This window comes from Mesocricetus auratus, unplaced genomic scaffold (assembly GCF_017639785.1).
Source record: "Mesocricetus auratus isolate SY011 unplaced genomic scaffold, BCM_Maur_2.0 Super-Scaffold_100042, whole genome shotgun sequence".
NCBI lineage: Eukaryota > Metazoa > Chordata > Mammalia > Rodentia > Cricetidae > Mesocricetus > Mesocricetus auratus.
This window is the reverse complement of record NW_024429219.1, coordinates 980,739-1,007,978: the sequence shown is the minus strand read 5'-3', so window position 1 is coordinate 1,007,978 and position 27,240 is coordinate 980,739. Positions and strand designations below refer to the sequence as shown.

Below are 27,240 nucleotides of genomic sequence, written 5' to 3'. Positions count from 1 at the left end.
AAGAGGAAAGGCAGAGATGCAGAGGAAGCAAGACGAGAATGCCTTGCTGAGAAAAGGTACCAAGCCACGTGGCTAAACACAGATAAGAATTACGGGTTAATTTAAGCTGTAAGAGTTTGTTAGTGATAAGCCTGAGCAACAGGGCCAAACAGTTTATAATTAATATTAGCCTCTGAGTGTTTATTTGGGACTGAATGGCTGCAGGGCCTGGTGGGACAGGAACTTTCGTCTACATAGACAAATTTTCCTGCGTGGTTGCTACATTCAGTTTTTCTAGAAGCCAAGGAAATCTGAATTGTCTAATGTGGCTAAGTCTAAAAAAAAAACAAAAAAACAAAAAACAACTCCTTTGGTCCCCAGTCCTGCTTTTCCCTGGAGGCTGTGTCCGTTTTAGTTTTTATAACTTTCTTAATCTCTCACTCTTCCTGCAACTTGTAGGCAAGAAAGAGGGATGGCTCTCTTCCATTTCCCTAACCCATGTTCTCGGCATAGCAGGCCGGGAGAGTTCTTCTCCCATTACATAAACGCCAGGCCTAGGGTCTGCAAGCTAGTCCTGTCCTCTCTGTCACATGGCTGAAGGCCTCATGGTCACTTCTAGATTCTCCTTTTGGTCTAGCAGAGGAACAGTTTTCCTTCTGAAAGCCAGAGTGAGGCTGGAGGGCAAGCACAGGGTCATGTGGGGGGAGGGTCACAGCCCCTGTGGGACTAAACACTGCATTCTTCCAGTTTATCAATAAAGACCATGGGAAGGGACTTGGGAGATGGCTTAGTTGGTAGGTAGAGTGCTTGCCATGAGCATGAGGACCTGAGTTTGGCCCCAAGCACCCACATTAAAAAAAGGTAAGACTGGCCGGGCGGTGGTGGCGCATGCCTTTAATCCCAGCACTCAGGAGGCAGAGGCAGGCGGATCTCTGTGAGTTCGAGGCCAGGCTGGACTGACAGCCTCCAAAACATTACAGAGAAACCCTGTCTCGTAAAACCAAAAAAGAAAAAAAGGACCCTTGGGTGGGGGGTCCACTGGCCAGGCACCCTAGGTGAACTGTGAGTTCCCGGTTTATCAAGAGACCCTGTCTCAAGAATTAAGGTGGAGAACGACAAATGAAGACACTTGACACCAACTTTTGGCCCCCCACCCAAACCTGTACACACACCCCACATGACTACACACACTATAGCGGGATGCTTCTGGTGCTGTCAGAGACCTGGTCTGTGCACCAGGTGGATGGAGGAGTGTAGGGGTTTGTCTTGGCCGTTACACACCCATGGGGGGTGGAGGAGGGACAAGCACAAGTCACGACAGTATTTCCAGATTCCTCTCTAGTGCCCCTGAAAGAAGGTGGATTCCTGCTCTGGCCAGTGACAGGTTCACGGGAGAGGGTGGGGGCACCTGACTGGACAGATGGCCAGTGGCTTTTTTCACAGGCAAAGGCGGGGGCTGGCACTGGGTGCTCCAAGGCCAGATGTCTCCTTTTCTCCACATTCCCAGAAGACAACTTCTATCCCGGCTATTTGGTTGGCTTACTGTAAAATTCCATGAATGTATCCTGCTGGGCAGCAGAAGGGTAACAAGATTCTGTTGTCCCAGCCCTTGCTGTCCGCTGAGCACCCCGTGCTAGGGTTTGACATTTGGCACCCCCCCCTCCACTTTTAACCTCTGTCTTGGTGACACTAGGCCTCTCTAAGGCAACTGTCTGTGGTTCCTCTACGATTCATTCTCTGCAAATACATTTTTCCCCCACTGTGCGTATGCCCAGACCCCCACCCCAGTCTCCCTAAGTAACCTTCTTTCAACTGTTAGTCACAATAAAGAATAAGGCATTGTTCAGGATGCACCTACTATGTGTCGGGCCTGGAGAGTACTCGGAGCGTCTTAATGGGATAGCAGAGACACAGGGCTAATTGGGACTGTCCTTGGTCTGGGTCTCAGTGTACCCTGACACTACCTGGGTTCTACTGTGCCTGCTGTATCCTGGACTCACAGCATCCTCTCCAGGCTGACTTTCCAAATACCATTTCCTCCAGGAAGTTTCTAGGATCTTGTGGCAGTACCTGAGGCTATTTTTCCTAGGTACTGGCCCATGTCTCTCCTGAGATGAGTTGCTTCTCAGCCTTTCCGCCAAGATCAAGTATATACATACATTCCTGTGCAGCTGTTCAGGAGCTTTTCCCCTGCCCCGCCACCGCTCCAGCCTCATCAGCTCCTGGGGGCAGGGGTGAGGGCAGCCACACGTTCTTGACACATGATGGGCACCCAGAACACAGGTCCAAGGGGTGAGCCCACACACCCAGAATCGCCCCAGGAATACAGAGGGAGGCTGGCTAGCATCTGCATCGATTGGGCTGACCTACCTAATGTGCCCTGAGAAGAGACCAGAAGAGGCACATGACAGTGAGAATAAAGGGAGCATCAGTGGCTGCCCTGAAGGAAGATGCAGTGGCCTCCATGCGGCTCTCACACCGTGACAGACACTGGCTCGACAACAGGGTAGGAGGGAAACTCTGGTAAGGAGACAGCAGGGGCTGGGGCTGAGCCCGTAGTAGCTCAAGCTGCCACAGCTCCCAACTGTTAGGCTCGTGGCCACTCCACTGCTGAAGTGTCTTCCCGGTGTGGGGACAGAGAGTGGAAAAGTACGGGGTTTGCTGGGCAGTGGTGCACTTGAGTACGACGGTCCCCGCGTGCCCACCGGACCCACACCCCTCTGAAGTGCGCTGGTTGGCCACAGAGGACAACAGGGCGCTGCCCTCTGTTGTCAGGGGGAGCCCACTGCATGCAGAGTCACCCAGTTATACTGCACACTGGAGGACAAAGAAGCACTCTGCGATGAAGTGGCCTGGGGGACTAAGCCAAGCGTCACTCGGAAAGGACTGGCCACTGGAGCGACGGACGGACGATAAGAAGGAGGAGGCGTCTGGGACTTTTGGGGTCCAAGGAGACCCTTAACAGCCCTCCAGATGCACCATGTGATCAAGCAGGCAGGCAGGCAGGCTAGGCTAGGCTAGGTCCTCAGGGCCAGAAGACAATGAGCAAAGACTAAGTAATCAGGAGCCGGGAGTGGGGGGTGGGGTGTGGGGGGTGGTGGGAGGAGGACACCCAAGACTACACGGCGGTGGTTGCCATTCAGGGGAGTGGCTGGAGAGGAACTCCAAGAGCAGCAGGCTCCGAATAGCCCCTAGCACACCTCCATAGCCCTGCAATACTGGTTAAGCTGGTGGCTCAGCTCAGGGCATGCTGAAGGAGCAGGGACCCTTCCCCCTTCTTCTCTTTTTCCTATAGGACCCATAAAAATGACCCCTTGTAAGGGAGTCACTGGAGAGAGACACTCACCCTGTTAAAGCGCTTGGCTTGGAAGAGGTGGCCGTTGGCGCGGTACAGCTTCCTCCATCTTCTGGCCCCACGGCGGTAGATGGATTCTGGAAAGGAAATGAAAAGTGTGTAAGGAAGCAGCAGCAGCGTTGTGATGCAGGAGCCCGGTCCCCCCCGGACCCGAGGTATAGACGGGGACAGGCCGTTCCTGTCCAGGTTGGCTGGAGCTGTGGCTACGGTCCCAGCTGAGGGATGCCAGGACTAAAATGACAGACAGCGTTTCCCGGTAGAGGCTTCCCCCTTCGCATCTCCTCACACAATTCTCATGCTCTCAAAAAGATGTGGCTGCTGGGGATGGCAGATCTGGTGGGAGAGGGCCTGGACGGGAGCGGAGATACCCAGCATCCGGCAGGAACGGGCAGGGAGCAGCAGTAGGGTATCAGTTCCTCCGGCCTGGGCCACTCAGTTCCCGGACGGCTTATTCCCTGCCTGTTTTCCTTCACCCTACTTCCCTCTGGGCAGCTGCTGAAAGCCAGCCCCCCCCCACACTTTTTTTTTCCATACAGGGACAAGGTTCAAATGGACCATGATATTTACAGATGACCATCCAAGGAGGGAAAGTGGATGACGAGGCTGGAGGCGACAGTCGGCCAGTACACCGGCATCATTTTCAGTGACTCACCCAAGGCCCAAGGCCCCTCTAACCCATCAGGCCTTGGGGCAGAGGAACGTCCAACTTTCTTAAGTATTTGTTCTGAGTCCAAAGCTACCCCAAACATCACTTTGTGACATGCACCATTCACACTAGAACAGCTCTTTAAAAAGAAAGGAAAACAAACAAACAAACAAGAAAAACCTAACTACTAAAGTCCTGACCAGAACCACACACACAGCCCGTTGCTTTCCATCCCTCGACCCCCAAATGCCACGAGACCAGCATACAGAGACAAAAACCTCGAGAAACACAAGGTACAAAGGGGAGCTTTGTGCTTTTATAAAGTTCTGCAGAAAGAGCGGCTTTCAGGGGCCTAGTGAAAGTGCTGAGAATATTCCAAAGAGGAGAGAGTGCAACGGAATGTTTTTAAAACAAGCAAATTACCAGCTCTAGCTGGAAACTGCTGAAACCGGGTCACAGTAACTGCAAAAATATGTCTCTCTCTCCCTTTAAAGGGGAGATTCAGCGAGGAGCCAGAAGCTGCAGTTCCCCTGGGGAGCTCAGGAAGAAGGAAGGCTCGCCCACCACACCCAAGTGTGTAGCTCCCTCACAGGCCCTGATGCTTCCAGAGTGCAGCTAGAGTGACACCTGACAGAAGCCAAGCACTGCCTGGTGACCCCTACAGGGTTCCAGCCTCAGATGAGACCAGTATAGAGGCAGTGCCAGACTTTGTCCCCTCCCATTTTACCCACCTGGGGCATCAGGTCCACGGGAGGTACATACTAGGCAGGAGGGACAAAACCAGAGTCTGTCTGCCCTACGGTTCTGATGAGCCCCGGATGAGACCCATGCACCTTTGTCCTTGGTGACAGGCATGGCCCGTCTTCCCTGGCCCACCCACATTTCTAGCTAAACCTAGCCAAGGGAGCCCAGGTCCTTGCTCCAAACCACCACAGGCCTTACTGTGCCCCTATACGGCTCCCACACCATCTCATATCTGAAGGGAAAGGGGGAAGAGTATGGGGTGACCAGGGGACAGAGAAGTAAACTCAGGAAGCAACATGGGGACAAACCGTGACTTATGGGTTGATCATTTTGTCCCGTATTTCCCGTTAAAGTCTTCAAGCTCAGTTACAGCACTGAAAAGTGAGGGGCGGTTTAAACGCCGCCCCGGGGCTGCAGAGAAGTGAAAGGAATCTAAGGTGCCCTAGCAGAGGCCAAGTGAGCCCTTGGCAGGACAAACTCACCAGTGGGACAGGAAAAGAGAACCCTGTATTAGCCCCGGGGTCTGGAGCACAGAAGTGACTAATGACTAGGACTGACTAATGACAAATGACTACTAGTGCCTCGTCACCGATATCAAGAAAGCCTGGGCAGACTTCACTATTGTGGGACGACTCTATCCTCCAAGCTCACATGGAGTCCTGATTACTAGCGGGGCTGTCATTGGAGGGAAGGCTGGGAAGGTGACGGAGGTTGAGTTCCATCCAGTTAGTTAGTGCTTTCCCAAGAAGAGAGTGGTGCTAGCTCTCTCAAACACAGGGACACTCAAAAAAAAAAAAATGTGCTGTCTGAGATCTGAAGGCAGACTGCCACGTGCTGGCTCCTGACCCCTGGTCCCCCAGCTTTACATTATGGGAAGGCAAGCTCCTGTAGTTTATGCCCTTGGCATGGGGCATCTCATTATGGCAGTCGGAATGGACTTGCGCCATGCACACCCTCGACCTTTCAGAGAACAGAAGGGTAAGCCCGAACAGCAGAATGACAAAGACCTTACAGAAGAGATTGGTGGGGAACAGTCTGAACCTGCGGGGAGGACTCTGAAGATTCTCAGGGCAAGGGGGTGGGCACATCTGGACACTTATGAGCACACAGGTCCGAGCAGACAAGCCACATGCCCTCAGGACCAAGCCTAGTAGTCAGTGCTGGAGGGCATCTACAACCACAAAAGAATGCACACCAGGGATGGGGCAGCCCGACGGATAAAGCATTCGATCCCTGGAACCCACCACAGGAACACCAGGTAGACACCTGGAATCCCGGCACGTGAGAGGCAGAGATGGGTCCCTGGGGCAAGCTGGCTAGCTAGCTATGGAGGTAGAAGTTCACATAGGATATACCATGTTTTACATACATAACATTATGTACATTACTTTTTATAAATTAAAGAGTGAGCTGGGTGACACAAAGCCTAGGCTCTATATACGCACGTACACTCGTGAAGGTGTGCATAACCCCACATCCGCATGTGCCTACATACACACACACCACACACACATAGGAGAAATAAAGGGAGAAATTCAACATGAAGAATTCTCTCTACACTTGAGGGACTAGCCAAATTAATCTCACACAATCTGCCATGGTATCAAGGAAGAAGGGAACCAGGGCCATCAGCCACGCTCTTAAAGGAAGGCTTAGGTTGGCACACAAACCGGTCTGTGAAGATGAACATTCGCTTTTGTGGTGCAGAAATTCCATCACTCCTTTATCACCCCCTGTGGAGAGCGTCAAGCTGGGTGTAGAATGGTGCATACCTATAATTCCAACACTCAGGAGGCTGGAAAGTCCAGGCTAGCCTGGGCTACAAAAGGAGACTGACTCTCTCTCAAAAAAACCCAACCAAACAAAAACAATGGTTTTTCCTTTTTGGTTTGGTTTGGTTTTGTTCAAAATAGGGTTTCTGTTTGTAGCCCTGTCTATCCTCAAACTTGCAGAGATTCACCTACCTCTGCTTCCCGAGTGCTGGGATTAAAGGCCTGAGCCATTGCCTCCCAGCAGCAACAATTTTTTTAATTAATGTTTTACTATTTATTTATTTATTTATCTATCTGTTTATTTATTTCCAGGAGGGATGGTTCTAGGGATGTGTAGTCAATGCTACACAGAGAAATCCCACCTTAAGAAAAAAAGTTCGAGGCCAGCCTGGTCTACGAGAGAGTTCCAGGACAGCCTCCAAAGCTACAGACAAATCCTGTCTCAAAAAAACCAAAAATAAACAAATAAATAAATAGAGAGAGAGAAAGAAAGAACAAGGAAAAAAAACCAACACCCATAAGGGATCAAATTCAAATCATTAGGCTTGGCAGCAAGTGCCTTTACCTGCTGAGTCATCTTGCTGGACCCTGATTTCATTTTCTTCCCCTTTGATGTGTACGTTCACGCGCCTGAGTGGACCTATGTGCACCATGTGCACGCAGGAGCCCACAGAAACCGGAAGGAAGTATTGTATCCCCTGGAACTGGAGTTACAGATGGTTACTAGCTGCCATGTGGGTGCTGGGCACCAAATCTGGTCCTCTGCGGGAGCAGTAAGGGCTCTTAACTGCTGAGTCAACTCTCTAGGCCTCCCTCCCTCTGACTTTTGAACTTTAAGGATCTGCTATGGTCTGGGTTCGTCCCCCTAAAGCTCAAGTATTGGAATCCCAATCGCAAAAGTCACAGGCTGACGGCACTTTGGGAGTGCAGTTGGGGTCAGATGAGGTTGGTTGTTAAGTAGGGCACTCTATTCTAGGGCATTAGTCGCTTTACAGAACAGGGGAAAGATGCATGCTAGCAAGCATCTCTATTCTCCCGTGTAGCTCTCTACAGGGTAACACGGCCCCAGGCCCTCACCAGAGGCTGACACAGCTTTCTGTTGACGCCCTCTAAAACTTCTGAAATAAAACCTGTTTCCTGCAAACTACTCCGTATCGGGCACTCTGAGTAGCAATGCAAAAAAAAAAAAAAAAAAAAAGGATCAAAACTTTCCGTGAATGGCAAACGTGGAGGCAGACTTTGAAGCACACCCTACACCTGCAGGCCAGGCCAGTGTGTGCTTAAGGGCGCTCAGGGTTCTGTCAGGGTGGGTAGGCTCTGGGGGAACCACAGCCATTTAAAATAATTGGCTCCTCTACTTCAGAAAGAAAAGATGAAATTGTAAGAGGAAAGAAGGGAGAAGCAGGGGGTTAAAGTGGTATGAAAATCGCTGAGAGGCCATGACCTCCTACTGGGGGTTGACCAGAAGGCCCAAGATGACCATGCCCTCTTCTGAGGCAATAGGCCAGCTCATGTAGATACGCACACAGCTCTGTCCTGCTCGGTAAGGGCAAAGCCTTGTTACTGTCTTTATTTGGAGACTGAGTATGCTTTGCAGAGTTGTGTATGAATGCCAACTTGACAAGAGGCAGACTTCTAGAGTTCGGGTGAGTCAACTCCGTCAGATCTAACGTTCTGGATTGTTTCTATGAGGTGTATAGGGATGAGGTTAACCATTAAATCTGACTTTGAATATGGCCTTTTTTTTTTGTTGTTGTTTTTTTTCGAGACAGGGTTTCTCTGTGGCTTTGGAGGGTGTCCTGGAACTCGCTTTGTAGACCAGGCTGGCCTCGAACTCACAGAGATCCGCCTGCCTCTGCCTCCCGAGTGCTGGGATTAAAGACGTGCACCACCAACGCCCGGCAGAATATGGCCCTTCTTAATGGGTGGGTCTCATCTAGTCAGTCAAAAGCCCTGAAAGGACTGAAGACCATCCTTTGGTGGATGTGGACATTGTGCTTGACCTGAAGCCTACTTTGACCACTTTGGACTTGCTAACATCCATATTCCTGTGGGCCAATTCCTTTCACTGTATACACACACCCTATTGGGTGTCTCTAGAGCATGCAGACTCTCACAGGGCCCTCTGGGGGAGCTACATACTTTGGAGTTCCACAGGAAAGGTAACTCAGTTGTGGCAGTGGGGTACCCCACCCCGGGTAAATCAGGGGACCTATAGGTTGCTGACCTATCCCTGTGTCACTGCTGGGAGAACACTGACCAAGGTGAGTGAGAAGAAATCACGGCAACAGCCAGTGATCCTTAACGTAAAAAAATAAACACGTAAATTCTTTTACTACACTTTAATTTTTCTTAAATTTATTTTATGTGTGTCTTGCATATATATATATATATATATACACACATGCATATATAAATATATATGCATGTTTGATACCCATGGAGGCCAGAAGAGGGAGTCAGATTCCCCTGGAGCTAGAGTTACAACAGTTGGTGATTCAACATGTGGGCGTTGGGAATTGAACTGAGTCAGTGCCCTAAAATGCTGAGCCATCTCTCTAGCCCCTGGTATACTCTAAGAAAGGCAATGGGACAATTCTTGTGCTGCGGTGGTTTGGATAAGGATGACCACCACCACCCCCAATAGGCTTATATATCTGAATGCTTAGTCATCAGAGAGTGACACAATCTAAAAGGATTAGGAGGTTTGGTCTTGATGGAGGGGGGTGTGGCCCTATGGAGGAAGTGTGTCACTAGGGGTAGGCTTTGGGGTTTCAAAAGCCCAAGCCAGTCCCAGTGTCTCTCTCTCTCTCTTCCTGCTGCCAGTGGATCCAGATGTAGAACTCTCAACTCCTTCTCCAGCACTGTGTACCACCACGCCTTCCCCCATGATGACAATGGACTAAAATCTCTCAACTGTAAGCCAGAGCGGTGGCCCATCGTGACTCTTTACAGCAATAGAACACTGACTAGGAACATGTGCTGTCCCCTCATCCATGCAAACTGAGACGGGGGTCAGCATCTAGCGTTCCCAGCTGGGTGCTAGTCAGGCGCCCTCAACTTTCTTCAATGAGCTGTTGCTTTTTTGTTTTTAGTTTTGTTTTTTTTCGAGACAGGGTTTCTCTGTATTGTTTTGGAGGCTGTCCTGGAACTCTTTCTGTAGACCAGGCTGGCCTCGAACTCACAGAGATCCGCCTGCCTCTGCCTCCCGAGTGCTGGTATTAAAGGCGTGCGCCACCAACGCCCGGCTGTTTTTAGGTTTTTTTTGAAACCTACATGAGGTATAGCTCTTTGTGAAACTTCTTGTCCTGGCTCCACCATTCACGGCCCCTTTCGTGTGTTACCTTCGTCGCAGTCAGTGAAGCACAAAGGACGCTTTGTACGGTAAAGTCCACGCAATTCGGATTCCCTTAATTTCTCCAATGTCCTCTTCCCTCCCAGAAACCCACCTAGGACTCTCACGCGGTATATGGTCCCCATCTCCTTGGGTTCCCTGGGGACTGGGACTGTTTTTCAGGGTTCATGCTCTTAACAGCCTTGCTGATGTTGAGGATTCTAGCCAAGGAACCTACAGAGCGTTCTCCAGTGGTAACTACCCATGGTTTCTTGGAGATTAGGCTGGGTTGTGACATCCTTGGCTTCTGAGTCACCTGAGTCTTTCTAGAAACCCGAGTTCCGGCAAGGGCTGCAGCTGCTAAAACCCAAACTTTCAAAACCATACAGATTTACTAAAAGGCCCCCTAAGAGCAATGTGGCCCTTGGACAAAGCCACACAGAGTCCCCTATGGTTTTCTAGGCCTGTGGGCTGAGACCCCCGGAGGACTTGGGAGGAATCTGGCTGCATCGGCCACATGCAGGCCAGTTGTACTTTCAGAATTTGGTTTTGCCTGAAAAAAAAAATGAAAACTCTACTCCTGACCTAAGTGAAGGTCACCATTATGTACACAGAAGGATCTGGGCGAGTCAAGTCTGCTGAAGACGGGGATGCTGGGTACCTACCCCTTCCCAGTGAAGGGAAACATATAGAAATTGGACCCTGGGGTAAGTCCAAGCTTGTAAGGAAGGGCTGGAGGGTGGGGACAGAGCCTGCTTGGGGCTGTGTGATGCTCCCAGCACACGGTTAGGAGCTGTCCATGGTGGTCTGGCACTACTGTGGCGCAGGCAGGTGTCAAAGCTGAGCTTTGGTCTGGGGAGAAGCCTGAACTCTGGGTGAGAGCTGTTGGTGTCACATGCCCACTGGGGACTCAGCCGCCACCTCCCTGGATGCTGGCACGCAGTGAAAACAGCAAGTCCTGGAGAATGTGTGGGCTGCCTTTCTGACAACCTCGGGGAGCTCTCTGCTTGTCTTTGAAGTTCTATAATTAGGCTGGTCACAGGAATCTTAACAAGCTGTTTCCATGGTAATCTAGCATCTTGAGCACTGACAAGGTGGAAAGAAAAAAAAACCCACTTTTTAAAAACCTAAACTCCGATCAACTGACTGTGGGCAAACCCGCCTCTTCCAGGCTTGGGGATGAGCAGGTGGGCTGAGCTCCGGCAGCCGATCAGAATAAAGCCGGAGGGGTCCCATCTGTGGGATGTGGAGTGACCGAAGGTCACAGCAATGCCAAAGGGGGGGGTGACCCTGTGCTGTCAGGGACGGGACATGTGTTAGCAAGTAAGTCCCAGGGAAGAGTCTGGTGCCTTTGGTGGCATCCCTGGGCCGGCGGCCTGCAAAGGGAGGAAGCCAGTTAGACTACCGAGAACCTAAGCGGGTCCACAGAGCTTGAGAGCAGATGTCACCGAGGGCGGGGACAGAAGAGACACTGCCACCTCTGGCTCGGGGTCCACAGTGGTTCAGCTGGGATCCTGTTTATCTTTTTCCATCACATGCAAATCACCTAATCCCAGGACTTCAGACGTCCAGTTAAAGAGTCTGCCGTGGGAAAGAGGCGTCGTGAAGGAGCCACACAGGCTGCCCCATCCCGCCTTAAGACTGCAGGTGTCCGGGGCCCCACTGCACTTCAGGATCTGATGCTCCCAGCGGACTTTGAGAATAAGGCTCCTCCTTCCTTCTACACTGTCAGGCAGCATCCCAGGAGTTGGGGGGGGCGGTGGCAGTGATGGGTGGGATGGCGTTTGGAAGGTGGGGAAGCTGGGCCGGGTAGCAGATCTGAGTGTGCGCTCGCCTCCTCCCAGAGCGAGGGACTTTCCCATCCCAGGCTTGCAACTCAAAACTTCCTGTTTCTAACCACTGATCTCTTTCCCAGCTGAAAGCATGACTTATACATGCCATGCTTTGAAGGGTAAATGAAGAACCACGTTGGGGATCACAAAAGCAGGCCTGGATAGGGGTATGGGAACTGCTGCCGTGGAAAGTTACCGTTGCGTGGGAGAGGGGCCTGTTTGCGAACAGCAGGCACAACCGCGGCTCCCACGCAGGCTTTCCATCCTTTCAGCTGCTCCATCGTTCTGTGTCCAGGGTGTGTCCCTATGCGACCACAAAACGCACCAGAGGGTGTAGAAAAACACTTAGCGGAGAAACAGCCAAACAGCTGACCCACACTTAGTCCCCTCTTCTATACGGAGCCTTGGTGCGTTAGAGATGGGTGAAAAACACATGAGCTGCCGCCCTACGGACGATGAGGACGAACACTCGTGAACATGGGATTGCCTTGTCTTTTCCCCAGTGCGATGTATGAGCCTCCGTGGAGACTAGCCCAGGCCACAGGCACACCGGAAAGGGACCCAGACGGTGGTGTGGGGAGGGAGGTAAGCTGTGTGATACCAGGTATGGTGGCTCATACCTGCGATCCCAGCTCTTAGCTGGCTAAGACAGGGGAATTGCCATGAGTCCAAGGACAGCCTGGTCTGCATAGCAAGACCTTATCTAAAACAAAACAAAACAAACAAACAAGCAAATCAAAATGGACAGAGGAGGTAACAGAAACAGGGGGATGAACATGCATGGAATACACTATTCCCACGTATGAAAATGTTATAATAAAGCCCATTACTACGTATAACTGATTTGTGTTAATGAAATCACGTTTTCTAGTTAAAAGAAAATAAACTGAACTAGGGCTGGTGGATTCCTATTAGAGTTAGCCCGATAGCCTCAACTTCCTTTTGGGGGCTGAACAAGGCCCCTTTCCTGGGAGTGTACAGTTACTACAGGTTCCATGGTGGTCCTGCCCACTGCAGCCTTGAGATTACTCATTTATCATCTACCCTGGTCAAGAGAACGGTGATTGCTGGCCAGGCCGGCTGAGTAGGCATGGTGGGTCACTCTGGATGTTCACACACTCAGTTGGACCACAAAGAGGAAGGGTAAGCCTGGGCCACCTTGTGGTCACTGCTCATTGTCTGCAGGCGCAACAACCTCTCTCTCTGCATCTATCCAACACGACACCAAAACGTCATCAATGCCCTCGCTGCTAGACTAACCTGCCGCGTCACAGATGAAAACCTGTGAGGTAGACTGTCCTTTTCCCTAAAAGGACATGGGACTTGGAGCTTATTCCTTAGGTGCCTGGCGTGAGCACCTAAGGGCCCATGACCTCTGATGGTAACCCAGGCAGTGAGATCCCTGAGCCTCAGGAGTTCTACCTGCAGGAAGATAAAAGATGCCCTCCCCAGCAGCTAGACACTGCAGACAGGCCCTGTGAGGCCATTACAGCAAAGACTAGAGTAAGCTATGCTTGCCATCTGGGGGAGTGGTGAAATGAATCCCTGAACACACTGAGGGTGAAAAAAGAGAAAGGTTTACCCTGGCATGAGACAGGCCCCCCCCACTCCTTCCAGAGGGAAGATTGTCCACGTGGATAGTGGTGTTGTGGCTGGATCTTGGGTGCCCCCTGCTGGACGGTTTCTGAAGGTGCCCGGCTAAACCTCCCTGGAAAGTCTCTGCCCACGGCTGCGCCTCTCTCCCCGCCCAAAGAACGGGATCAGAAAGCAGGCAGCCAGAGTAGGACTAAGGGACGGAGTCTCAGGAGGTTTGTGAGCGAGGAAATGATTAGGAGAAACTGTGTGGGAGAGCTGCCGTGACGGCTCAGCTTGCTAGGTAACAGTGGCCCACACAGGTTCCAGGGGATGCAGGAGCTTGACCTACTGTATAACCAAGGAGGGCGGGGCGTGAGGAGAGGGGCTGCCTCTGGGTCCCAGGAACCCAGGTGCAAGTTCCGTGCAGAAGTGTCTCCTTGTGACCAGTAACCACTGAGACAATTCACCCTGAGAGGTCTAGAAAAAGTTTGGCACGTTACCACCGTCACACTTTACGGCACGGTTGGTGCAAAGGCACTAATGTGCTGTGACACAAATTGGAATGGCCGGCCGGGAGGCTGACCAGTATTTCCATAGGGTTTTTTTTTTTAATGGAAAAACATCAGCTTCCAAGTAGTTCAATTACCAGCAACTCACGATGAGTTGTATACAGCTCACAAACACACTTAACAAGTACATCGCTGACTGCCTCCCCTGTGGCCGTCAGACTGGATTCAACCCTTAGGTCCAAGGGGCGAGAACCAGTGGGAAGCCAGCAACGGGGGTGGGGGGGTGTGGGGGGTGTGGGGGGTGGGGAGGGCGGCCCAGAGGCGAGCAGACAATTTGCTGCTGTGTTGAAGTGAATGTGGCACTCGGTTGGGAGCCGTGTAGCTTCTACCAGCCTAGCCCTCCAGCCAGGAATGAGTGGGAAGTCTGGAAAAACCAGAGCCACACTGCAGGAAAAGGGACCCTGGCAGGCACGCTGAGCTTTAAACAAAGGGTGCTTTCTGATTCTTTGAGGCCTACATGGAAAGTGAGGGCTAGGGGCTCAGTTCTCAGATGTCTGACTGGAGACAAAAAACAACAAAACAAAACAAGAAACAAAAAACAAAACTGGGGTTCGGCTACCGAGACAAACTGGATGGACCGGGTGAGTGCCAACGGCAAAGGCCACGGGCTGGCACTTCCTTGCACAGCAGACACTCCTCAGATAGTGCTGCGGGCTTTAAGGCTGGACTGAGTTCAGGGGCTGCCTCTCATGGTTTCTTTCTGTAGGGACGCCAACCTCCTTGGGGACCCACCAGCGCGACACACATCATTTTCCAAAGGCCTCATCTCTAAGCACCACCACAATGAAGTGCGAGGTTTCAAAATGTGAATGAGGGGGGGGCCCATAAACCTTCAGTCCTTAACATTCCACCCCACAAAAGGCTCCCAAAACTCATGTGCTCAGAGACAAAACATGTTCATTCCATCCTGAGCCAGCCCCCACCCCCCATGCCCCCCCCTCCCCACCACGTTAAGTCTGAGGTTACCCTTCCTCACTCCTTCCTGTGGTTTTTGAAACAGGATGGCACAGGATCCAGAGGAAAGGACTAGAACCTGCAAGGGAAAAATCAGTGCCGTCTGCGGGGTATTTCCATCCTCTAGAAACGCAGCTCTTCAAGCTGGAAAACATGACATACGACATCCCTCCACTGTGACAGGGTCTTGTCCCGGTAAACCCACCAGAAGCTGAAAATACTGTCAAGTTTGAAATGTGTTCAGCACACCTGCCCCAGTGAACTCAGGCAGAGAGCTGAAGCTGGGAGAGGGAAGGGCTACCTACTCCGGAGCCCAAACAGAGCAGGAAACATGCAAGGTTCATTTCTACAGGAAGCGGGGAGAAGCACATCACACAAAACACCAAGTCGGTGGTTTGAAAACAAAGATTACTAACAAGACTATTTCAGGCAGAAGGAAAAATTTCCACAGGCAGACAGGATAAAGACAGAGCAAATACAACGTTGTCTTATACGTGGGACCCAAGCACCCGCAGATAGATCCAGGTTGGTGGGGAGCTAGAGAAAAATCCCCCCAAGTAAGCAGAGAGGCGGTAAGTTCCCCTTCCTTCACCACACACACACAGCAACCTGAACAGTTACTCTTTTACGGGACAAGCGAGGTTCCAGGCCAGCGAGACTTTAAGGACAGTCTGTTCACTCGACACCCCCTAGCTCACAACAGGCTCATTTAGAGGACTTTCTGACTTACGGCGGAGTGAGATGGATACAAACGCAGCAGGAAACCCGGTTTGAACTTGGCGTGTTCCCTGGCTAATGATGATGTACACACAGTTTAACCCTCTTGTAACACTTTACGTGGAGGACGGCAACGGTTCCCAGTCTCCCTGAGCTCACGAGGTGAACAACAGCTGAAGAAACTCTGTGGGTCAGGGCTACCAAATGAAATTCCAGCTTACGGCAATTTCAGTTTCTGGTGGGTTTACTGGGACAAATATAACACACTGGGGGGGGGCATATGCGACACTCTGCATCTTGAAAAGGGACACTTTATGAGGATGAAAGTGTCCATCAGAAGGAAGACACCAAAGCCAAGCCCGGCAGAGAACGCACGGAACCCCAGCTCTTGGGAGACTGGAGTAGGAGACTGAGAGTTCCATGCCAGCCTGAACTACAGTGATTCTGCCTCAAAACGTAGCTTAGGGGTACAGCACTTGCTTAGCATACACAAAGCCTTGGGCTTGCTCTCATGAACTGGGGGGGGGGGGAATGTGGGAGATGGGGATGTTGTGCCCTAAATCGGAACACTGCTAATATTAACACAAGACACCCAAGGAAAGAAACAGCGAAAAGTCATAGAGAGAAGCAGGAAAATTTCAATTAAGCTTGGAGATGCGCAACACATTGTTCTCGAGCAAGTACACGAGATGTAAATCGGTTGGGGGGCAGGGGAGGAAAAGAAAAAGACTTGAACCAAACTGACCAGCTACATCAGAATGCTTGGCCCAACGGATGGGGCACAGGACATGCTGAAAGTAGTCCATATGCTGGGTCTTTACAGTGAGTCTTTCAAACTGCCAAGATTGGAATGCTGCCATTTCTCTATCCACAGTGAAACGAAGCTAAAAGTCAGGGGTGGGGGGATGGCTATAGATCAAATGATAAGGTGTTTTTTTTGGTTCTCGAAATATGGTTATGTTACGCTGGATGGGCTGGCCCCTAACTCACGGCCATCCTTCTCCCACGGGTGCCTGACTGCTGGGATCACCGTGCACCTCCTCCCTGAACCAAGTGACCACATAGTTCTCTACATATTCGTGGTACTGGGAACTGATGTCCCAGCTCAATCATCTGCTTCTAAATAACCTAACCGGGGTGTGGTGTTGGAATGAGAGGATCGTCCTATAGGCTCATATATTTGGATACTTGGTCCCCAGTTGATAGAACTGCTTGGAAGGATTAAGAGGAGTGGCCTTGTTGGGGGAGGGCTTTTTGACGTGTCAAAAGACTGGCGCCGATCCCAGTGAGCTCTCTGCCTCCTAATTTTGGATCAAGGTATGAGCTCTCAGCTGGTCCTGCCACCATGCCTTTGTTCCACCATTAAGGACTCTAAACCCCTGAAACCATAAGCCCAATCAAACACTTTCTCTTATACGCTGCCTTGGTCATGGTCTTTTGTCAATGCAACAGAAAAGCAGCTAAGACACAGGGCCTGATGGATCATTCCCTGGGAAAGCTGAGGCAGGAGGGGTCCTGAGTTCCAGACCAGCTTGAGCTATACACGTGAGACCGTGTCTCAAAATGCCACAAACGCACAAAACAAAACTAACCAAATAAGTTCCCTCAAATTAGATCTAAGAAAGAGGGCAAAGGAAACAAAATATTTCCAACTACATGATGACAGTTATTCTGAACTTGGAGACACAGGTAAAGCACACTTAGAAGAAAAACTAACAGGGTGGAAGATAAATAGTTGAAACTAAACAAAAATGATTTATGCACCATCCATCTGTATAAATAGAAAACAGCAAATAGGCTGGGCATGGTGGTGCACATCTGTAACCCCAGAATGTCAGAGGCTGAGGCAGGAAGATTGTGAACTGGAGGTCGGTTTACTTAAGGAAAAATGTTAAAGAACAGTAATTTAAGCCCAAAGAACATCAAAGAAGAAAATAAGAAAGAGTAGAGTAGAAAAAGAACACATAGCTGGGCAGTGGTGGCACATGTGTTTAACCCCAGCACTCGGGAGGCAGAGACAGGTGGATCTCTGAGTTTGAGGGCAGCCTGGTCTACAGAACAAATTCCAGGACCTTCAGGGCTACAGAGAGAAACCTTGTCTGGAATCCCCCCGACCCCCCATGCCACCCAAAAGAAAAGAAATACATATAAGAAAATCAGAAAAGAAAAACAAAAATTGGCTGTTTGAAAAGATAACCAGATGTGATAAATATCTAACAAGACCCATATCTGACAAGTGCAAAGTACGAAGAGCAGGAATCGCCACTGCAGTCTCCACAGACTTCACGGCCTTTTAAAAGAAGAGAAGGAAATACGCTCTGTGCAAGGGGACATAATGACTCCAACTTCACCAGGTCCTGAGAACACATCTTACTAAATGTGACCTATGAAATACAAAATCTGTGCAGCTGACTTCCATTCAAAAAACATACTCACAAAAGTACACCAGGCTTACGTGACTTCATGGGTGAACCTGTCCAAAAAAAAAAAAACCCCAAAAAACAAAAAACAAACCAAAACCAAAAAAACACCAAAACCCAGATTATTCATGTGTCATAAAAAACTTCCTGAATATAAAAAAGAGTGTTCTTTTTTAATTTTGTAAGGCCAACAACCCCAACAGTTGACAACATTTAAAAAAAAAAAGGAAAATTGCAGCTCAACCTCTTCGTAAACACATTACAGAAATTCCAAACACTGTATTAGGAAATTGACTCTACTGAAGTATGAAATGGATAATGCATGCTAAAGCCAGTCAGACAGCATTAGAAACCAAATCATATAATTTGCTGTATTAGCAGAACAAAAGAGACTTCCATCATGTCAGAAGAAGAAAGAAAGCAGTTGGTATAACTCGGCATCAATCGAGACAACTTTCACAAAGTGGGAAGAAAAAAAAAAACCAAAAAGGAGTCTCCTTATTTTGATAGTGGGGATTTACAACAAACACAACAACAACAAAACACATTGCTAACAGATTCCTTAATGGTGAATTCCGAAGCCAGCCACAGCAGACATGCAGGCTGTCACCTGTCTTGCCCCCACATTATTTCTGGAAAATAAACATCGCCAGGGCAACAAAGAGGAGGAGGAACAAAACCGTCATTTGCTGATAAAATGACAGTGTCTATAGGACATGCAATGGGATCCACAGTCTATGATGGCAGGTCTGTGAAATGGGGCAAAAGAGCAGAATGAAAGGATCAAATCTCCCTACGTGAGTCTACAATCAAACAGGACACAAGGATTTATATGTGAAATATCACTACATCAATCTAACAGAAAACGTGCTGGGCTTCACCACACAGGAGCCTTGCTGCTTGTTACTACAGATGTCACGGAAATAGTTTAATGAAGGCATAAGTACATGCTCATGGATCACAAGCCTCAGCATGGCAAAGGTGTCAGATTTTCCCAGATCGATCTGTAAATTGATCTGCAAATTTAAATAAAACTTAAAAACCGTATTTTGGAGCCCAGGCTGGCCTCAAACTTGATATACAATTGGCTGCCTCGGCCTCCCGAAAGTCAGGGTTGTGGGTGTGCAATACCATGTCCGCGAGTGTGTGTATGTGGTTCTGGGGAATGGAGCGTAGGCCCCTGTGTGTGTTGGGCAGGCACTTTCCCACTGCTCTTCATGCTGGCTGGTGTTCTGGGAACTAATAAGCCAGCTAACTGTAAACTTTGTATAGCAATGCCACAGATGAAGAATAGCTAATATAATTTCGAGGGAAAATAAAACCAGAAGGCTTTACAAGGAAAAAACAAAACAAAAAATGGGCCACTGATTACAAAGCCCAAGTAGTTAAGACAGACGGTGAGGTGTGGGGAGGCTGAGGAAAGTTGCACAGAGGCCCCACAGGCGACAGCCTTATTAGCAGCCGGCCCACTGAAGCACACGGGTAAAGACGGCCCTTAGGAAATCAACCAGAACCCTACACCTTGAACCACTTAGAAATTTACTCCTAGTGCTTAGAAAACTCACTAAAGCCCACAAAGTATAGCATGGGAGAGAATATGTTAGTGGCCTTGGACTGGGGGGGGGGGGAGATTTCCTCAACAGGATTAAAAAAAAAAGCACTAAATATAAAGATTTCATTTTATGTTGATCTAGAAACATCAGAATGAAGTGCAAGCCATTGAGTGGGGAAAGACATTTGTAATACAAAAATCAAAGACTTCAGGGGCTGGACAGACAACTCAGGGGATAAAATGAACAGTTTGCTTCCTAGCACCCATATTAGGTGGCTCACAACTAACTAAAAATCCAGCTCCAACAGGATCTGACATGGCTAGCATCTGCACCTGCATATACCCGCACACAGGCACACACACAGACAAAGGCACACACAGACACCCAGATACAGACATATACACACAGACACATATACAGACACAGATACACACAGAGACAAAGACACACACACAGATACACACACACAGACACCCACAGACACCCACAGATACACAGACACACAGACACATACACACATACAGATACAGACACACACACACACAGACACATAGGCGCACACACACAGACACACACAGATACACAGACACACAGACATAGACACATAGACACACAGACACAGACATAGACACACACATACACAGATAAAGATACACACACAGACACACAGACATAGACATACAGACACAGACACACACACAGACACACAGACACAGGCACACAGACACACAGGCACACACACAGACACACACAGATACACAGACATAGACACACAGACACAGACATAGACACAAAGACACACACACACACAGATACAAACACAGACACTGGCACACACACAGACACACAGATATAGGCACACAGACACACACACATGCACATACAGATACAGACACACAGACATACACACACAGACACAGACACACAGAAACACACATACACACACATGCGCGTGGAAGAGGGAAAAAAGGCAGGTGCGGTGGTGCATACCTTTAATTCCAGCAGGAAGTGGAGGTAGAAGCAGGCAGATCTCTTTAAGTTTAAGGCCAGCATGGTCTATGCAGGAGTTCCAGGCCAGCCAGAACTACATGATGAGACCCTATCTCAACAAATAAATAGATAGAAGAGGGAGGAGACTATCCCACAAATATACAAAAAGTATCTATGAATTAACAAAAATTATCATCCCACCTTAATTAGTTTTAAGTAGTTTAGTAAAAATTAAAGGAAGCTGTAATCTCAGCACTCAGGAATTCACAGACAACATAAGCTACATAGGAGACACTGTCTCAAAATAAAACAGGAAAATATTTAAAAATACAGGAGGCTTCTGCACTGGACTGACAGATTAGAAATACCCAAGAAGTATCCGGTGTTGTAGCTTTAGATAGAAACCCTGTCCTTTGCAACAATGGTGACCTGGACTGCCTGATCTACATCAGTCTGGGGATTTTATTTGGTTCCCTTTCCCTGTCCTCACCTTACAACAAAAGCAACTTTGAAATGACAGTCATCCCTTTCTTTCACTGATAGGAACACTTACTGTCTCAAGGGATTAAGTGCCCTGGGATTCTAGGGCTGCACATAGCTAACTAAAGTCTTTGGCTGGGCATGGGACCTACAGTTGGAGCCTAGGAATCTAAGACTCTGTCTAAAAACAAAACAAAACCAAAACCTTTACATCTATGACGATTTTGTCTTTTGATATAATTCAGCTTTGGAAATGGGCAGGCAGGGCTGGGTGTGGTCCATGCCTTTACTCCCAGTACCCGGGAGGCAGAGTCAGACAATCTCGAGTTGGAGGTCAGCCTGGTCTACAGAACCAGTTACAGGATAGTCAGGGCTATACAGAGAAACTGTCTTTAACAAAACACCAAAACATCCGGGTGTCGGTAGTGCAAGCCTTTAATCCCAGCACTTGAGAGACAGAGGCAGGCGGATATCTGTGAGTTTGCCCGAACCAAGAGTTCCGGGGAGGACGTGGATCTGTAGAGGGAGGGTATGGTACATAAAGGTTACTCATCCCCAGGGCTCTAGAGGTCCTCAGACTCTCCAGAGGTAAGAGCGACCTCAAGACCGAGACAGCTTCAGGGTTTGCTAGACCCACAAAGACACAGCTACCATTAAAGGGCTGCTTGACTTTGAGCCAGACCCCAGCCAGACTACTTTAGTCATGTGACCCTATGTGAAGGACCGTTCAGGAGTACCCTAAAATGACTGCTGTGCCTGGCGTTGGTGGCGCACGCCTTTAATCCCGGCACTAGGGAGGCAGAGGCAGGCGGATCTCTGTGAGTTCGAGGCCAGCCTGGTCTACAGAGGGAGTTCCAGGACAGCCTCCAAAACAATACAGAGAAACCCTGTTTCGAAGAACCAAAAAACAAACAAACAAAAAACAACTGGTGTGTGTGTGTGTGTGTGTGTGTGTGTGTGTGTGTGTGTGTGTGTGTGTGTGTGTGCATGCATGCTCGAGCACGCGTGCATGCATATGTGGGTACCTGTGAAAACACCGCCTAGTTTCTAGGAGCCACCAAGACCAACCAACACCCAACTTGGGGTATGTGGGAAATAGAGAGGTTGCTTTCCTCTGCCAGGAGGGCACGACAGGCCTCCTGCAGGAGGGGAGTTGAGAAGAGAAAATAGACACTGAGTTCTAGGGCTGGGCAAAAGGCAGACCTGATGCTCCTGGGGATCAGGAGGGAGTCATGTGGTGTCACCCTGGATGCTTTCTTGAGAGCTCTAATGGGATGTATCTCCTAGCTCCAGAATTTCTACAGACACAGGGGGAAGGGTGTTCACTCAAATGTCACGGTCCTGTGAAGGTCAGCTTTATTGTTAACTTGACGCCACTTAGAGTCACCTGGAAGAGAGTCCCATTGAGGGACTGACTGCCTAGGATCAGGCTGGTCTGTGGGCGTGTCCGTGGGGTACTGTCTTAGTGATGCTGGCCTGTGGGCGTGTCCATGGGGCACTGTCTTAGTGATGCAGAAAGACACAGCTCACTGTGGATTGCACTATTCCCTAGGCAGGGGTTTCCTGAGCTGTGTGAGTGGAGAAACCAAGCAAGCAGGCACGCATTCGTTCTCTCTCTGCTCTCTTGACTGTGGGTGATGCCAGCAGCTGCCTTAGGCTCCTGTCACCTTGATGTCCCTGTTGGAACTGAACTTAAAATAAACCCTTTCACCTTTTTTTTCCCCTCAGGGTATTTTATCACAGCCACAGCAGGGACCTCCCACCTCTGGGGCTGGTGCCTGTGAGAGAAAACACAGACTCCCATGTGCAGACCAGATGATGCCGGGAGTCGCTGTGCTTGCAACCCCCAGCAACCCCACCTCTAGGGGTCCACCCCAAAGAAGCCTCGAGAAAAGAGTTGGGCTGGGCTCAGTGTCTCCCACGATTCCCCAGCACACTCTGTCACACAAAAACAAACAACAACAAAAACTATGTAAGGACATCACACCCATCATCCCGCAGGAGTGGATGCGTATATACTGTTGGAGCACAAGACCAGAATGCAGTCCTCGACAGAGGGAGGGGGGGGGCACAATGCCCTAGCGGAATGACTGACGGGGGATTGGCAGCTTAGCGTGGGCAAGCGACCCATGAATGGTCCCTGAAGAGGAACTAGCTCTGAGCACAGAGCAGCAACCCTCGGTGTGTCTCTGGGGCTCGTGCGTGCAACAGTGAGGGAGCCAATTCCAAAGCCCTGGGCGGCTTGATTCCATATCTGTGACTTGCTGAAAAATGCCAAAGTTACACCGGGGGTGGGGTGGGGGGGTGGGCGGCTGACAGGGTGAAGGATGGTGGGTGAAAGGGAGTGGCTGTTTGAGGGATAGGAGGAGGTGGATGGATCCTTGTGGGGCTGGGACAGTTCTCTGTACTGTTTACGAGGATGACACAAATGTGTTGACATATCTGCACACATGACGATTTGAGGGGCTGTAAGCTAGTCACCTGGGCCATGCATGTAGGACAAACACCTTTTACCCCAAAGCTGTTTTTCACCTGTTGGAAGACGGCACCTGTCCCCTTCTTTATAATCACCTGCCCACACCCCCCTGAGCTGTAGTGGTCTGTCTGCGGGTCTTCCTATCTCCTGTCAATCATCCCTGAAGCCTGCTTTTCTTCTTGAAGCCTTTATGGTGACTGTCCTTGGCCAGGCAGGGAAGGAATGCATTGCAGCCCCTGCCCTCCCCAAGTGTGGCCTCCTACACACGAACTGGGCTGTCTCCTGTCCCACACCCGGGGTCAAGCTATTCCCACTTGTATGTAATCTTTCTCCTACCCGCCTCTCCTCACTGGGACCCACTCCTGGCTTCAATGGCTGACTATGGGTGCCTGCCTTCCCTGGGTAGATTCTTCTCCTCCCTTCTGGCAAGTCTCAGCTGTGATCACCCCCGTGGAAGACGCAGACTCCCAAGATGTGACCTCCGCATGGCTCAGTGCACCCTGGTTGCTCATTCTTCTCCCCTAAGACACAAATTCCCTGGGATCGGGGTGATGCATGTGGCCCTTGTATACGTGCAGGCTTGAGGTCAAGGTGACTTCTGCCTGACGGTTCAGCTTTGATCCTGTAGCTCCAGCGTGGGCACCTGCATCCACCTGGCTGTTGACTACAGCCTCCCTTCTGTAAGGTAACCTCCCTCACTAAGTGGGGTTTTGGCATAAGAGCTCAGAGCCTGGCTCCACTGTTGATGCTCAGCTGACAGCTCTAGAGCACCCCCCTCCCCCAGCTAATGAGCAAGCATGGGCCTATCTGCTGTTTCAGGGGGAGAGAGGGTGTCAAATCCCAAAGTCCTGGGCCTGTCCTACCAAGTCACTTAGGATGAGCTTGGGAAGCTCCTGTTCTCCCCAGAAGGCCTCATTATGGAACAATAAACTCTTCTCCCCCTCCCTGTAAATGTACAGGGTCTGTCCCTACTCTACAGTGACCATGGATGAAGAAGCAATTTCACTGGGTCCAGATATTCCAGAAGTGGGGAGCTGACCTTGCTTCTCTTCCTTGCTGCCTAGAGCTGAATGCTAGCCTGGCAGGAAGATAGGCGGGACGAAGAGACAAGGAGAATTCTGGGAGAGGTAGGCAGACAGACTGACAGAGAGACAGAGAGAGACAGACAAACAGAGAGACAGAGAGAGAGAGAGGGGGGGGGAGCGCACAAGGGGACGTTATGTAGCTTCCAAAGGAGTAATAGGCCCCGGGCATTCTCTAGTAAGCCAAGACCACATGGAAATACATAGATTTATAGAAAAGGGTTAATAATTAAGGAGAGCTAGCCAATAAGAAACCCTAGCCATCGCCCAACAATTTTTATAATTAATATAGCATCTATGTGTTTATTTGGGGCTGAAGGGTGGTGGTGGGACCTGGTGGGACAAGGAGCTCCAGCAACAGAGCCCCCCAGAAAGGAGCAGTGCCACACCCAGTCCCTCTGCCCTCTGCCTAGCAGCCCCATCTTGGAGCCTCTTAGGAGCGAGAGGTACATCTACATCCCCTGTTTTCTGAGAGCTACCCTAACAGTGCACGTTACGTGGGCACCCCGTCGTTCTCTCGACACAGCCATACCTGCCAGTTGCTGAGATAGGCCTCTAAGAAAAAAGCACCTGGATAACGGTTACCAGTGCAGGGTTTGTATATCGCACTGATGAGCCTCAATTCAGAGACAGTTGGAATGCTGGGTGCAAAGGCCAGCAGCATCTAAGTAGGCCAGTGTTCACATAGCTCCCCACTACAACCAGTAACCACTCAACAGAGTGTACCCACATGGCTCAGAAATGTAAAGCCACTTCCACTAACTAACCTGGGAGCGGTGCCAGGTCCGCAGCCCTACCCTGTGAGAGTAGCTCCTGGATCCCACAGCCAGTGGCCTTCCCCAGAGATAGTCATGACGCATTATTTGCATGGGTTGATCTACCACGTGCCCATTATGTATCTGCTGTGTATCTGACCTGTGTAGCTTTGCATGTATTCACCAAGTGGTTACTCTGTATCTTTACTGTGTACCGATTATCCATCTGTGTTGTATCTTATGTATCTGGAGATCTTGCCTACAGTGTATCTGCCCTTGTAGATTGATACTGTGTGTCAAATGCCCTTCTAGACTGAGGACATATCAAACCAATGCACCTTACCGCCACCTAGGAGGCAGGTTTGCAGAGCCATACAACAGGAGCAGTGTCCAGGCTACAGGCTGTTTCTGTATTTCCAAAGCCAGACCCTTAAACTTCAAATAACAGGCATAAGGGACAAAGATTGCACAGCACATAGGACACACCCACCCCAGCTGAAGTCCATCACCCTGTTGTGCACAGGCTTCAGTCCTGGCATACAGTCCCCCTCTCCCTCCTCAAGGCAGGATATATTTCTTATATCATATGTGAGAATCAAAACGGAGTTTGGAAAACGGAACACAGAAAAGGAGACTGAAATATAGTCTGAGGTGTTTAAAATGCACCAAGGGAGGCAGGGAGCTGGAGAGACTAACAGCTTAGAGCTTAAGGGCACTGCTGGAGCCCGGCGGTGGTGGCGCACGCCTTTAATCCCAGCACTCGGGAGGCAGAGGCAGGCGGATCTCTGTGAGTTCCAGGCCGGGTTGGACCGACAGCCTCCAAAACAATACAGAGAAACCCTGTCTCGTAAAAAACAAAACAAAAAAAAAAAAACAAAAAAAACAAAAAAAAGGCACTGCTGGTCTTCTAGGACCTGGGTTCAGTTCTCAGCAGCCACATGGAGGCTAACAACTGTCATTCCAGTTCCAGAGGATCTGACTTCCTCTTCCGGCCTCCCCAGAAACTACATAGTCATAAACGCAGACAAAACATCTATACACATTTAAAAAAAAAAACAATAACAACAAAAAACAAACCAAAACCCCAAGCTGGGCATTGGTGGCGCAGGCCTTTAATCCCAGCACTCGGGAGGGGAGAGGGAGGTGGATCTCTGTGAGTTCGACCAGCCTGGTCTACAAGAGCCAGTTCCAGGACAGCCTCCAAAGCCACAGAGAAACCCTGTCTTGAAAAGCAGACAAAACAAAACAAAACAAACAAACAAAAAACCCAAACCCCCCAAAGCTAGGATATCTCAAAAAATAAAAAGAATGAACTGAGAAGGTGATGTGTTGTTTTGTGGGAGTGGAAACAGGAGGAGAGTGAGTTAAAAACTTACCTGGGTCACACAGGGAGACCCTACCTCAAATTAAAAATGGAAAACGAAAAAGTATTAGCAAAAAAAAAATCCTCAGATGCCACAACTTAGATCAGATGCAAGGTGTTAGATACCACCAAGAGGATCTTGAGGTTGGAAGGATAGTAACCCCAACCCGGAGGTCCCTGCAGGCTCCCAGAAGACCTCTTTATAACATGCAACTTTCTAATCTCCTTTTTACAAAGTGAACTTCTCTCTCATTTCAAAAAGGGATACAAGGCACAGTCACCAGGCCCAGCCAGCAGGAGGGGAGCACCTTCCTGGGGGAAGACATTTCAGTAGTCGGGACAGAGACGTGATGGTTTGTTTCGTGGAATTTCTAGTAAGACCCAAACCCCCTCTGAATACATCTCCCTCTACCCAGGTGGGTGCTGCCTGCCCAGGGAAGCGTGAGTGGTCACAAGCATGGGGACACACCCGTTGACTATCATCCTTCCTGACCGGCCAAGTTGAGTGACCAATGGCTTTACCCAGCAGCTCCTCCCTTATATAAGCTTGGGGAAGGGCACTCTCTCGTGGGTGCAGCCCCACGGTTTGGGGTGGGTGGGATGGGGATAAAGAAGCCTTACTGGGCGCTTGCACTGCACACTTG

General features: G+C 49.8%; 1 protein-coding gene across 1 annotated transcript in view; it reads right to left on the bottom strand.

Annotated features, from left to right (window-relative positions):
- Prkcz (protein kinase C zeta) overlaps positions 1-27,240 on the bottom strand; it is a 111,572-nt gene that overhangs the window by 37,731 nt on the left and 46,601 nt on the right. Inside the window, 1 exon segment of the mRNA XM_005079239.4 lies at positions 3,326-3,411. Within this exon segment, the coding sequence (XP_005079296.1) occupies positions 3,326-3,411 (86 nt within the window).